The sequence below is a fragment of the Plectropomus leopardus genome, chromosome 4 (genome assembly GCF_026936395.1).
Source record: "Plectropomus leopardus strain MGB_pleo_1.0 chromosome 4, ASM2693639v1, whole genome shotgun sequence".
Taxonomy (NCBI): Eukaryota; Metazoa; Chordata; class Actinopteri; order Perciformes; family Serranidae; genus Plectropomus; species Plectropomus leopardus.
Genome location: NC_142179.1, coordinates 32539743 through 32554746, shown reverse-complemented (window position 1 = coordinate 32554746; position 15004 = coordinate 32539743). Strand labels below are relative to the sequence as shown.

Genomic DNA, 15004 nt, shown 5'->3' with positions numbered 1-15004 from the left:
TGTAGTATCTGCATGATAAATGGCAGGCGACTATGTGATGACGTTGGTCCAAAGTGTTCTCTTACCCCAAAAAACAAACAAACTAAACACTATTATTCTGACTTATCCTTAGAAATTCACAACTTTATAAACTCTGAGAATATCCAACTTATTTTCTCAGAAATTTGTGCATTTTTTTCTCACACATTTGTGACTCTATAAACTCAGAGAATATCCAACTCTTTTCTCACATATTTGCAACATTAATCTCAGACTTTTTTCCTCCAAATGTTGCCCTTCATTTTTTAACATTTTTATCTCCAATTGCCCTAATATGCCATTATAGTAACTAGTAACTAAGCTTTCTGATGAATGTTGTGAATTAGAAAGAACAATATTGACCCCTGAAATGTAGTGGAATAAGGAGTATAAAGTGAATGAATAGAAAACACAAAAATAAAGATTCAAGTACAGTACTTGAGTAAATGCACTTAGTTACATTCCACCACTGCTTCTACTCTATATTTCAGAGGGAAATATTGTACTTTTTTCAGCTTGACAGCTTTGGCTACATTGAAAATAAAGCTGATGAAACATAGAGTAGGATCATCTAAGATACTTTCCTATTTGTCAGGCATCATGAGACAATTAACATCTTAACAAAAGTTTGCTTCTCCTATAATAGTTACACCATTAAAATGCTGTTTAAATGTTAATGTATCAGAAATAAAACTTTCTTCATCATGAGCCCCTGTGACTTTGATACTTTAGGTTAGGTTTGTCTGAACATGCTTATTATAGTTATACTTAAGTAAATATTTGAAAGCAGGCATTTTATCTGTAATGGAGTGTTCTTATGCTGTGGTGTTGCTACTTACACTTCATTTAAGTCTTTTTTTCATCCTCCACCACTGCAAATTTAAATGTAATTATATCTTAACAGAGACTTCAGTAACAATGGGTAATTACAAAATTCAAAATACAGAATCATGCATTTTTGATATTTCCAGTTGTAGTTTAATTTCAGGTGTGATGAAATTAAAGCTTTTAACACAGAGAACAAAACATTCAATTATATGGTCAAATCAACATGAAAGCAAGAAACTAATAATCATTGAATATTTACTAATAGTAGTCTTGGTATCATAAGGTGCTAAAGTTGACCGAGAAGGCATCCAATTGCATAAACTCTTTCAGGCAGTAATTTTAAAAACGGAGGCTGTCTTTTACATTTTATTTTAGGGCTGCCAAGGGTACAGTTTGTAAAACAAAAATAAAAACATGTTCATATTTACTCAAAATTTCAAAAGTTAAATTAAATGAGACAAATAAAATTGCATTTTCTTTGAGAATAATCCTTTCTTCAACACGCCCCTAGAAAATAAAACAAGAATTATCTTAAGTAGCACATTTCCACAATTACTACATTCAGTGAATTGTTGACAGAAGTGACTCATCTGAATGTTTCTTTTGGTAGCTAAACGGTCCCTGACATCCATGTAAGATCTGGTAACAGGTGCAAAAGAGCATTCTACTTATGCACATCAGTGACGCTATGTGCAACAGACTTGCAAAATTCAACCAGCAGAGTCTGCTGTAACAATGCTTTTCAAATAAGGTTTCTCTACAAAGGTCTTTATCACTGCACTCCACTGTTGTTGCAAAATGAAGTATAAAAAGTCCAAGAGGGGAAATTACTCCTATATGCTGGAGTTTGTCGATTTGAACATAGTCACACCTAAATCTCAACTTCAAATGAGCTCTATTCAGCCAGAGCAACTGAAAACATCTGCATCAGTGTGACAGGCCTGTAAGCACAGTGTCAGTGTAGTGGTGACAGCAGGAAGGTACCACAGTTTAACACTAAGAATACACCTCAGTTTTAAATAGCTCAATTAACATACTAACATTTACTCTGGTTGTAAAAATAAATTAAGTAGCCCAATAAAAAGGACAAATGTCAACCAATGGGCTCTTCTCACAGCAGACATTTTGACTTGTCACAGCTAAAAAAGTGCTGATGTTGCAACATGAACAATGGCTGTTTTAATTGCATGTCCAGTATGACGAGACACTGATCCATCATGCACAATTCATAGTTTTCACGTCACGTCACATCCTCATTAGAAACGGCCAACTGGAGGGCAAAACAATGCCTTTTGCCGATGCCCGCAAATGCATTTTTGTCAGGACTGTGCTTAGCTTTGCTATAATGTGCTGATGAAGACACAAGCCTGGGCTTTGCTTTAACATAATCCCATCTGAGAAAGGACACCCAAAGAGTAAGAGATTGTGGATTTGTGCTTGTCGTTCCCAAGAAGAGCAAAGAAGGGCAAACCATCAAATAGAGAACATTTCATCAAAAGGTAAGCTAAAGTAAACACTAAGTATCTCAATCATAGTTTTAGTCATTATATCTTCTCGTGGGTGTTCTGATGAGGTTAATTTTTGTGGACCGACAGCAACTCCAGTGGCTTTGAAGAGTTACTGTTACACTAGCTATCAATAACTAATTAGCACTCACCTTTTCTTTGACAATGAAGAACTTCTTGTCTTTTGCCTGCCAAATGGCAGCATTTTTGGCCCATCGAGGTTGGAAATAAATAGAAATGGCTGTACTTCTGTATGCTTTCATCCTGGCAGCAGTGTAAGCAGAGGGATTCTCCACAAGAGGAACTCTGGCAGGAACTAAGCTGTTTTGGTGACAGAAACTTTATGGTGGGTGCTGCAACTGGATCGGAAGTTTGTTCTAATATCGTTCTTTTTCTTTTTTGGAGTGATCCAAATATTCATGGCATGAAAAAATTGATATTTGATGGGTTTGTGCTGTAGTTCAACTGAGTTTCCACTGTTGGCCACTGTGTTTGAATGTTGTTTTGCCCTCCAGGGCTCCGTGCCAGTCACATGACTGAAAACTGTGAATACCAAGACCCTGAAACTGATACGCCTAAATGCAATCTAGTTATATTTCATTTTATTATTTACACGTGTGCTTTTCAATGTTCCTATTTAAGTGCGTCACAGTTACTTACTACTACCACCACAACCTATAATAATATTAATATAAATAACAAAACAACAAAAATAATAACATCGTAACATTTCAAATTATTATAATCTCTGATATAACCTGCCTGTATTCCAGTTTGTGTTTTGGCATAATTATTTACACCCTGCTAGACTCTTTAACGTGACACCCTGTTAGACTTTTAATAATCTTTTTTAATTTTCGGTATGATTTCAGCAATCTGCATTTTAAAATTGAAACTATATTTCTGATTATTTGACATCCATGTATAAAAAATAACTTACCTGGCAGGTTTCCAATATTGGCCTAAGGCATCAGCTTTCAACACCATTTAGCAGGTTTTAGACATCTGTTGAATAAAGAAAGAAGGTGATTACATACAACACTATTGATATTTTGTCCTTACGAAGAAGCACCACATTTGCAATTATTCAGAGTTTTTCAGTTAATGGGGATAAATGGTTCTGTTGTGCTAAATGTTGAATTTTCACTTTTCACTCATAAATCTCCTAATCTGAGCTTAAACTTGGTTTCACTGTTTGCAGCGTACACGTGTACACACACACACACACACACACAAAAAAGTATCCTTGTGTATACCTCTTCACCTTGATTTATGCAATGAAAAGACAAGGTTTTAGTGATGATGCGAATGAATCACTTGTAATATGAGATGCTAAAGGCATAAAGTGCCTGGTGGTGATTGCAACATGTAACATGTTCCTGCAGAATGAATTCAGTAATAACACAAGTGTCTGATTGCCTATTGTGTGAAGGGCCTGTATTTATTCCTGTATACAATATGAAGGCTGCCTTCATTGTATTTGAAAGGTTACATTCGTTCGTAACTGAGGAAGATTTTGCATCCAGTTGGTCTGTTATCTGAATGGTTTGATGGTGAGTGCTAAACCAACAAAACAAACATAATTAATCACTGATTTTCATTTTAAACTCCAACTGTCATAAAAAGCCTGGGGGAAAGCACAGTAAACAGCATTTATCAATAATAATAATATTTATATTTATCAATAAATACGTTTATGTGGACTAAACTGTTCAAAGCTTTGCCAATACAAAAATCATTCAATGACCACATCTTCAAAATTCATGACTTTCTCATTCAAACATCATCAAACCTGTGTATTCACACTCCATTTTGCATGATATTGTAAAAACCGTTAAATTTACATTGAAAAACACATAATGAATGCAAGTTAGACCGCAATTTGCTGCATTCTTCTTTATAAAATATATACTATGCAGGATTTTTCCAGAAAAACAGTCTATAGAGACTCATGCAGAACTCTTAGTCATCTCAGTCACCTAATCATTACTTATTGCACCGGTGGTGTGCTGCCCTGTATATTTCTGCAGAGACTCTGGTGCGCTCAGGTGAGAAAGGTAGCGACCAGGTGCTACACTGTAAGTAGCAGGCACCCTAGAGACACGAAACCCCTGCAAATGTAGCAAGGCAAAACGCCAAAAGAGACTGAACCTGGGGTCGGATTTAACTTTCACTTTTGCTAGTGAGCGTGTTTACAAACTGTAAACACTCCTGCATAGTAAACCTTTAACATTTAGAAATATATAAATAAAAATGTGCATGTGCTTTGTGGACTTGGAGAAGGCATTCGACTGTGTCCCTTGGGAAGTCCTGTGGGGGGTTCTCCGGGAATATGGGGTTTCAGACCTCCTGATACGGGTCGTCCATTCACTGTATGACCGGTGCCAGAGCTTGATCCACATTGCCGGCAGTAAGTCGGACTCATTTCCGGTGAGGGTTGGACTCCACCAGGGCTGCCCTTTGTCACCGATTCTGTTCATAACTTTTATGGACAGAATTTCCAGGCGCAGCCAGGGTGTTGAGGGGGTCCGGTTTGGTGACCTCAGAATTGGGTCCCTGCTCTTTGCAGATGATGTGGTCCTGTTGGCTTCATCAGGCCGTGACCTTCAGCCCTCACTGGATCGGTTCGCAGCCGAATGTGAAGCAGCTGGGATGAGAATTAGCACCTCCAAATCCGAGGCCATGGCTCTCAGCCGGAAAAGGGTGGCGTGCCCCCTCCAGATCGGGGATGAGATCCTGCCCCAAGTGGAGGAGTTTAAGTACCTCGGGATCTTTTTCACGAGTGAGGGAAGGATGGAACGGGAGATCTACAGGCGGAATGGTGTAGCGTCTGCAGTAATGCGGACTCTGCACCGATCTGTCGTGGTGAAGAGGGAGCTGAGCCGAAAGGCAAAGCTCTCGATTTACCGGTCGATCTTCGTTCCTGCCCTCACCAATCATCATGAGCTTTGGGTAGTGACCGAAAGAACAAGATTGCGGGTACAAGCGGCCAAAATGAGTTTCCTCTGTAGGGTGGCTGGGCTCTCCTTCAGAGATATGGTGAGAAGTTCGGTCATCCAGGAGGAGCTCGGAGTAGAGCCGCTGCTCCTCCCCGTTGAGAAGAGCCAGATGAGGTGGCTCGGGCATCTAATTAGGATGCCTCCCTGGTGAGGTGTTCAGGGTATGTCCCACCGGTAGGAGGCCCCGTGGTAGACCCAGGACACGCTGGAGAGACTATGTCTCTCGGCTGGCCTGGGAATGCCTCGGGATCCCCCGGGAAGAGCTGGACGAAGTGGCCGGGGTGAGGGAAGTCTGAGCTTCCCTGCTTAGACTGCTGCCCCCGCGACCTGACTCCAGATAAGCGGAAGAAAATGGATGGATGGATAAATAAAAATGCAAATGCATCAAGTCTTAAATGGGGATATACATATAAAGACATGCAACGGAGATGGATCAGACATGACCAACCCCACCCCCCCGGTTAATGTAAGAAAACTAAAAACTCAAAGTACACTTCAAATAATTGAATCAATTTTTCCCAAAGATGTTTTCTGTCATTTTAGGTACTTCATTTCACCCTGATATTTGTTCAAGTGTCCATTTTCTTGATAAGTTTGCTTTAATTAGTTAGTTGATGTTATAAAAAGGGGGTTTGACATCATGACTGACAGCTGTGTGTGCCAATCGATGTGCTTGCAAACAATGGTGCTGCTCATGATTGGGTTGGACAGATGTATGGGCGGGAACTCAATATAGAGGAGATGGCGAATGTGTAGACAAGTGCGAGATGGCCGTATCCGGATATTTTAGCTTCATTTTTTTTTTTTTTTTACAGTTGGAGAGAGTGGGGACGCATCGTCCATCTTTATATACAGTCTATGGTTGTTTTGTAATGAGTGAAAAAGTGTTGTCAAATATTGTCAGTGTTATGGTGCAAGAGTTGATCCTGAGATGTGTGTGAGTATGTTATGAAAGAGAAACAGTTGGAGAACTTATCTAAATGTAAATGCCCCCATAAGAGGTCCTATCCCTTTATTCTCTGTAACATACATGATAACACTCATTCATTGTTATTTTGAATTACTTTTATCTTGAGCACCCTGCTGTACATACAGATGGTGGACAGAAACTCTGATAAACACATGATTAGTGCTGTTACGCCACAGACCACAGCTGAATCGCCACTCCTTTGATGTGGTCTGATCATTACAAGCTTCAGAACAGGAGCACAAGAGGGCTGTTGTATTGGACTGTATCAGAGAGTGCTGCATTAAAGAGTGCTGCTGTTTTTATGTTCTCCCATCAGGTATTCAAGAAAGTGAGAATTTAATATATTGTAGATTCATTACATGTAAACTTTGGTGCTTCAAGCATTTTTCTGTTTCAATTTTGATGATTATGGCCTATAGCTAGAAAAATGTCAAAAAACATGTTTCAGAATATTAGAATATTTCATTTCAAGTTTAAGTAAATTACTATTCAAACAGTAAAAATACCATGTATCTCTCAGTCTAGTTCAGTATACACAACCACAGTCATGGGGAAGACAAGCAAGAGAGATGACCGCAGGCTTGAGAGGATTGTCAAGAAAAGTCAATTCAAGAACTTGGGGGAGCTTCACAAGGAGAGGACTGAAGCTGGTGTTGGGGCATCAAGAGCCACCACACACGGACGTCTTCTGTAAAAGGGCCAAAATAGTTGCATTCCTTATGTCAAGCCACTCCTGAATCAGAGACAACATCAGAGGCGTCTTACCCGGAGCAAGGAGAAGAAGAACTAAACTGCTGCTCTATGGTCTAAAGTCCTTTTTTCAGAAAAGAGCAAATTTTGCATTTTATTTGGAAACCAAGGTCCTAAAGTATGGAGGAAGAGTGGGGAGGCACAGAATCCAAAGTGTTTGAAGTCCAGCTTGAAGTTTCTGCAGTCGGTCATGATTTGGGGTGCTGTGACATCTTCTGGTTTTGGTCCACTATGTTTTATCAAGTCCAAAGTCAGTGAAGCTGTCTACCAAGAGATTTTAGAGCACTTCATGCTTCCATCTGCTGACAAGCTTCATGGAAATGCAGATTTCTTTTCCAGCAGGACTTGGCACCTGCCCACAATGGTTAGCTGACCATGATATCATGTGCCTGATTGGCCAGCCAACTCACCTGACCTGAAACCCAATAGAGAATCTATGGGGGATTGTGAAGAGGAAGATGAGAAACACCCGACCCAAAAATACGGACAAGCTGAAAGAAGCTATCACAGCAACATCGGCTTCATGACACCTGAACTTTGCCACAGGTTGATCGCCTCCATGCCACGCCACATTGACGCAGGAATACTGAATACTGATTTTCATGAGCTGTAGAAAAACAGCATAAAAGGCCTGAAATATTTCAATTTTTTTTCATGATTTTCTAATTTTTTGAGATGCACCTGTACGTATACGCCATCTAAGCAGTGAACTAACATTAGCTACAGCATGGAGCTGAAAAACTTCTTAAGAAACGAGCTGCATGGTAACTGGGCCTCTATCCGTCACAAGGTGTAGCCACAGCGGGCTAGTAAAAGGTATTGGGTGACAGGCTTATATTTGAAGTTTTCGGAATGTATGTAAATTAGGAGTGCACAAAATATTACAAAACTCTATCAAATACACATAACATCTTTTTTTTCATCACATGGGTGGAATAAACTAAGAAATGGGAATGATGTGCAACAAAGGTACCTGGCCAGAAGTTAAATTCAAATTTAAGTTTTTTTCTTTTTTTCTTTTAACTGTGCAAAATATGAAAAACTATACAATGTTTCGAACCTAAGGCTTTATTATATTGATTTATGATTGGGATGAAACAGCAATTCCTAGGATTTGATGGTTAATAAACAGAAGTTCTTGTTTATACTTCTACTGATAGAGACCTGTGTCTTGAGATAACTGAGGTGTAATGAATATGAGGTCACCATATTTAAATGCACATATTCAGTGTAAAACCCTAGATGGAAAAATGTATAACCATGACAGACGTTAAATATGTTTCTCTGTTTGAGGTGTGACTGGGATTTTTTTCCCTAGACGCAGACTAAAAGGTAAAGTGTTAGCGTAACATGGATTCCTAACCAACTTGAGCGCTCCATCTACATAACTGCTGCAGCTCCCTGCTTAGCTTTAGAAATGTGCAGCTGACAATCACCACACATACAGTAGCATTAGTCACAATAAAAGAAATGTGTAATGAGTTACCATAGCCTGATCAGGTGCTACTTGGATGATGAACTGGTATCCAGGCATCACGCAGTGTTGCAACAGCAGTCTGGTCATATCAGTGTCCTCTGTTATCGGCTCTGGGGTAAAGCCATCTTCCATGCGCTCCTCTGACATGTTCAGCAACTGCTAAGAAAATAATAACAACAATAAAAATAATACTTTTATTTATATATCACCTTTAAAACAGTTGTTTACAAAATGCTTTGACAGACAAAGCAGAGTACCAAAGTTAAAGACAGGGACAACCTGAGCAGTTTTGTAAAAATCTTGTCTAAATATTCAGTGTTCACTTTGGTTTGTGTGATTTGTTAAAGTAGTGCAACCGACCAGAGTCCAGTAAGATTTACAGTTATTTTTTGATATTTAAATGAATTTTCACACAAGGCTTCTGGTATGTTGGAGAGAGGGAGTTGTTGATTTCAAGATTATCAACTTGTTCACATGTTACAAGATGCAAAGCCAAAGTCAGATGTTGAGATTTGTTCTTTTTGATATTTAGATCCATAACTGACTGGAGATCAGTACGATTCATAATTCATACGTTTGATTCCTATAGTCTGCATCAGTCCAAACATATTAATGACAGGAAAAACTCTCTCCCAAACCCAAAAATTAGAAAGCTGAAACTAAATTTTTTGTTGTCATAGATCATATCGCATTGCAACGTTTCACACAGTGCACGTAATGAGAGCGTGAGCAGCGCAGGACATGTTGTTTTTTGTTTTGGCGCTTGTGTATCAAGTTTGAGCGTGCACACTGCTCGCCCGAGCAGCGCCTGTCAGGCGCGTCTGAGCTGCCTTATCGCAACTTCTTTGCTTCACTGTCAAAACAAAAGCCATCTGACTGTGTCTCTGTGGACAGAATGCCATCAGTTGCTGATACAATGCATTTTATTTTGAAACATTTACAGGATGGGGGTGTCAGCTGTGCAGGAGCTCATATAACTTCATATATGAGTGGAATATGTGCTTATAAATATGACAATACAGCGCTCATATCAGCAGGCAGCGGTGTGCCTTACGGCCCAGTAAAGGATGACCTATTCTGATGCAGAAAGAATGTACTAGTTATAATTATTTCTGTTAGAGTAAAGTTATAATGTTATTCAAATTGCACTAATTTTACTGTAAGTTGTTTTAACAAAGAGTAACTGTATTGTTACTCCTCCAAAAAGTGACTTGAATTTTACATTGTTTTATTTATTTAGCTGTTGTATTGATAAATGTAGATTGCACTAGAGTGGAACAAGCTCTCGCATTAATTTTATTTTCAAGACACTTTATATCAGACTGTAAAACACAGATTACCAGTTAAGACTGGGATATTTTTTGTTGGGGAATAATGCTATGCAGTGTATGACAAGTTTTAAAATGTTATTTTCAGTAAATTCGTTATTTATATTTATATTTATTGAGTAATAAAAAAAAAATGCTATTTAGATCAATTAAAAAAACAATCAATAGATTAATCGATAAAAAAATCATTGTTAGGTGCAGCCCTAATATAAAGTCTGCAGCTGCTTTGTAGACAATGAATGGTGAGAGATGTTGTAGATGGCACTGAGAGCATTTACATTTTTGGTTACACAACTGAGAACTCTGCTCTAAGCTCATTTGGGTATAAAAAAGTAAACAAATATTCCTTGGGTTCACTAAATTTGTTTCACACTCATTGTCGGTGGAGCAGCTCCAGACCTTATACATGATGACATGGTAACTTGGAGATTTACTTAATTACGACTTTACTGTTTCTGGCTCTACACGAGAGTAGCTCATGTTCACAAATATTGATTGAACTGTCTTTGGCCATGGAATCATATATGGGAGTTCTAAATTTAGATGGTGTTTACTTAAAATGTTTACACACGAGAGCCGCTGTGCTGGAGTATTTTGTTGCTCTTTTTTCAGATTTGATTAAAGTTAAATTAACGTGATTACAGTTACAAGTCATAATATTCTAGTGTAACTGAAGGCTTTTATAATTCAACTGCTAAATAGTTATTTCTTTCATATCGATTCGCATCTATTAATTTCATTGTATTACAAGGCAACATCGTGACATCCCCTGAGAAACTGAGTTAAAGATTATGTGGTTTCTATGCCAACAGCACAATGATGAGACACACCTGCATCCTATAGTTTACATAACCTGACTAAAAAGAGACAAAAAAAGATAGTGGAAAAAAGACAATAGCTCACATCATCCATTCTCCATAGTTCATTGCCAAAGCTTTCAGTCTGACCATAAGTGATTGCAGTCTTCAGGAAATCAGTCCCACTGCCATCATCCTGAGAAATAGAAAAATAACACTTATCAACAAATGTTGTCCTTGGAAAGCAACAGAGGACACTTATTAATTGATTGGGTCCTGCTGAATGCAGTACTTACATGGTCATTTTCTTGCAAGACTCCAACAAGCAATCGAATGTATTCCGTTGCAGCTTTGAGTGTGTCAACTTTACTGGGCTTCCTGTCTGGTCGCATTATTGGCACCATGCGCTTCAAGCGGGAGAACATGGTATTCAAGTTCCTGATCTGCATTAAAAAAGATTCATATTAAGTTTCATTGAAGGTTTCATGTAAACTGTGAGCAAAACTGAATCATACAATTGCCTCTGTAGTTATGTAACCAATATTAAACAAAGCAAAACAATCATAAATAAGATAATTATGAGTATCTTAACTTTAAAAGCTCTTGAAGCAGGAACTTTTTTCTTGAGTTCATGCTTTACTTCTGATAGATAGCCAGACTCCACTGAGAAAAACAGTGATTTTACATTGCTGAGCACAGGAGCTGCTGGTCTATCGCTGATCCGATCAGTTAGTTTGTGTGATTGTGGGATTTGGGCATTTAAAAGGTTTAGTTCACATTCACCAAAGTCACACAATAACGCAAACGAATGAACTGATCAAAGCAGCGGCAGTCCAGCAGCTCCTGTGTACAGCATGCTAAAATTTCTGTTTTTCTCCATGGAGTCTGGTGGCTTTGATGAGAGCAGAAATGGAGAACTGAAGCCGTTAACAGCTTCTCCATCAAAACAGATGTCTGACCAAAAGGTAAAGTGGTGAAAATACTCTCAGTATAGCATAGACTTAAACTCATATTGAGGTGGCTAAATGTTACAAGCCCCTCCACAGCTCTACATCGGTTAGCTTCTGCGTCACACTCCAGCCTGCTTCTCCAAACTGGGGACATGCCACATCTACTGTAGAAAATACACTGACTACACCCTTGCTTCAAAGAAACTGAACTGGCTTTAAGATTTTCCACAGGTAAATTCTTTGTGATTAATAATAATGTTTCCCAAACCTTTAAAATAAACAAAGAGTGGTTGGCCCAACTTACACTTAAGTTACTTTACAAATTTATATTTTTACATAGAAAACATAAGTAGGGTTTATAAAATATGATGTTTTCTTTTATAAATTGAAAGCTGCCATGATTTAGTTGTTTAATCAGTCGTTCAACAGAAAATGAATTGTCTACTATTTTGATAAACATTAATCTCTTTTACTTTAAAAGAAATTAATAAATTAAGTATTTTTCAAGTATTATTTTGATAATAATTAGTAATTAGTAGTTTTTGTGTATTTCTATATTTAAATATAAATAATGTTTTTTAAAAAATCAATTTCAGGGTATTTTTTTCTTTTTTTTTTTCCCCCCAACTTTTTTTCTGATTATTTTGAGGTTTTAGGATTTTTTTTCTTTTTAAACATAAATTTTGGAGATATTATATATATATATATATATATATATATATATATATATATATATATATATATAATTGTTTTAATTGTTATATTTCGGAATTTGGTACTTTTACTTTTAATACTCTCAGTACTTTTCCCCTGAATATACTTACTTATTTTTACTTAAGTTGCCTAAAACTTTAATGAAGGACTTAACCTTGTTCACAATATGGTATTACCACTTTTACTTAGGTAAAATATCTGAATACTTCTTCCACCACTGTAAATATAATGACTGGCAGATCTTAACTAGCTTCATGGCGTTTGCGGACAACAAGCGAAACTAGCTACATTTCAGGAAAAAAAACAGGGAAAGCTAAGCTAATTTATTGCCGGCAAACGTTAGCTAACAGAGTTTTAAGTGAGCTTCTCCTCTCGGCTGACTTGAGTCAGTTTAGTGCAGTTCACTCCTGTCAAACATATTACCAAACTATCAAACATTTGACCGTGGTTCATACACTTTGATTAAAAATGGAGACTCACTCTTAGTCGCTCCTTGGCGTTCACCAACTCTCTTTTCTTCACAGTTTCAATGAAGTCCTCGGCAACAAAGTAGGAGCCGTCCTTTCCTCGTTTGAACTTTTCAATGTTGCTGTATGCAGGCAGAGCAGACTCGCCCGTTAACCGCTTCAAAATATCGCTCATTAATTCCTCCTCTGGCGCCTTCATTTTAATGAGTAGCATGTGTCAGACTTCACAATCTGCTGCTTCTGCTTATTTTTCTTCTATATTAAATCCTGTTCTCAGAGCAGACAGGACGGGCGCTGCAGGGGCGCGGGGATCACACCTGTGGACGGTACGTGTTTAATTAGGCCCCTGCAAATGCAGGCTGCCCATCAAAACGTGAGTCAGATCAAATGTGTCCATGCTCCATTTGTATCCTCTTGTGTCCGAATCGGTTTAGCCTGGTCCCTGTCTTATCTGGAGCAAAATGTTCACTTATCGGACCATAACACAATAATACACTGTAGCCTAATTTTACTATCTAAAAGATTTGATGAAAGGAGCCTTTACCTCCACATTCTGTAGAGAAAATGTTAAACTGTATACAATCATTCATCGTTTTATGTTACAGATTTGATCTGATCCTTTGATAAATCTTAATTAAATGGGTTCAGTTTAGTAAGTTGGCCCTGGGCAAAGCAGGTTGAGTATCCCTGATATGCCTTTCAATCAGGTACACTCTGTTCACATACCAGCTATTTTTTCATTCAGGCTACTGTCACCGCCTATGGCCAAACTTTAAAGTTCAGGCTATAAATAGTTATTCATGTGATACATGGATCACTGCTTATTTCACCATGAAGCTTCAGCTTGACCCGTTCCTTCATTAAGGAATGATTGAAGCTTCGTCCACAAGCTCACCTAGGTGCCCACATTTGTGTAATATAATCTTTTATGAATGGGTGTGTGACTAAACGTATGCAGGACTGAGACAGATCAGACTGAGAAATTTGTATATGTATTTCTAACCTTAATACACTGTCAGGTATAGTTTTGGAAATGCTGTCTGTCCTGTGGTAATAATGCACTAATCACTCTACAATAATCTCAAACTGGGGATCTTCTTATTAAAACCATCATAAGAAGCAATGCAAAAACAAGATCAAACACACAGGCCTTCGGCTTCTGAGATGCAGTATCACAAAGGTACACACACACACACACACACACACACACACACAGGGTATATATTATCCAGAAACATTTAAGCAGTAGAGGTGTAAACATAGCCTATATTTATTTTATAGGCTATAGCAGTTGGTTGAAGTGGCGATAATTTTAACTTCTTTATAAAGCTACTTTTGGGTAGTTTAGCAATGTATCACAACCTATTTAATAAGAGGATAGTAAATTAGGTGTAAAAAGTCAAAATTTGCAAAGTAAACTGAAACAACAGCTGTCCAATAAATGTAGTGGAGTGAAAGGCCCATACGAAATTGAATTCCCATTTAGTGAAATACAGTGTAAAGTGGCTTAAGTTTTTTTTTACCTAAATGACAAGAAAATAACAAAACAACAACAAATGGATATTTAATGCTTCACGGAGGCACCACCCACCACCCTCTAAACTCTGTGAAAGCTGCCAAGTAGTCTTTGACAAAACAAAACAGCGTCACAACCAAACCTGGAGAAAGCAGGAGGAAAACCTCAAAAAGATCAGATCTGAGCTGAAAAAAAAAGTGCAATGCTTGTCCACCCTCTGTACATCCAAGGACAATATCTCAGTAGGTAAAAAAGAGATCACGCCGCGCCTTCTCTGCAGCCAATCAGCGCCCTCAATTTGGCATGACGTCAATGAACTACCAACTTCAGGAAGCTGGAAGTTTCCTTGTACGACTCTGGTTCTGACTAACGTTACAGTTTTAACTGACGAGTTTTAGACAGTAAACCGGGTGGCGGGTGAAACTATTATTGTTTTATATTCATTATATAAAACAGCAGCCCTTGTTTACCAACTTTGTGCAAGTTTAAAGCAGGAAGACGAGCAGGACGTAAAGACGCCACACATCACTAAGTAAAGATGTTAGCCTCGAGCCTGCCGGCTAATTACTGTACCGAGCTCCACGATGACCAAGCGCAGAAAGTGAGTACTGCCGTAAAACACTCGGCTGGGTTTGTTCTGCGGCGTTTTGTCTTTGCTGAGGGGGCATTTGAATGGTGTCTTCCT

General features: G+C 38.2%; 2 protein-coding genes across 4 annotated transcripts in view; one reads left to right on the top strand and one right to left on the bottom strand.

The window, feature by feature from the left end:
* Positions 1–1199: 1199 nt before the first annotated feature.
* Positions 1200–13172, bottom strand: figla (folliculogenesis specific bHLH transcription factor). 3 transcript variants are annotated; one of them, XM_088077141.1, is made up of 6 exons: positions 12817–13172; positions 10969–11115; positions 10779–10868; positions 8557–8703; positions 3292–3356; positions 1200–1353 (listed from the first exon to the last, which is right to left on the bottom strand). In XM_088077141.1, the coding sequence occupies exons 1-5, from the start codon at positions 13015–13017 to the stop codon at positions 3339–3341; spliced, it is 603 nt and encodes a 200-aa protein (XP_087933267.1). In that variant the 5' UTR covers positions 13018–13172; the 3' UTR covers positions 1200–1353; positions 3292–3338. The 3 variants fall into 3 exon arrangements, with proteins under 3 accessions (XP_087933267.1, XP_087933264.1, XP_087933265.1); XM_088077138.1 differs by having other exon boundaries at positions 8557–8706; positions 12817–13171; XM_088077139.1 differs by lacking the exon at positions 1200–1353 and adding an exon at positions 2515–2672 and having other exon boundaries at positions 8557–8706.
* Positions 13173–14601: 1429 nt separating this feature from the next.
* Positions 14602–15004, top strand: part of hk2 (hexokinase 2) — a 41114-nt gene continuing 40711 nt past the window's right edge. The window contains exon 1 of the mRNA XM_042488790.2: positions 14602–14920. Within this exon, the coding sequence (XP_042344724.1) occupies positions 14858–14920 (63 nt within the window). The 5' untranslated portion in view covers positions 14602–14857. The remainder of the gene's footprint in view (positions 14921–15004) is intronic.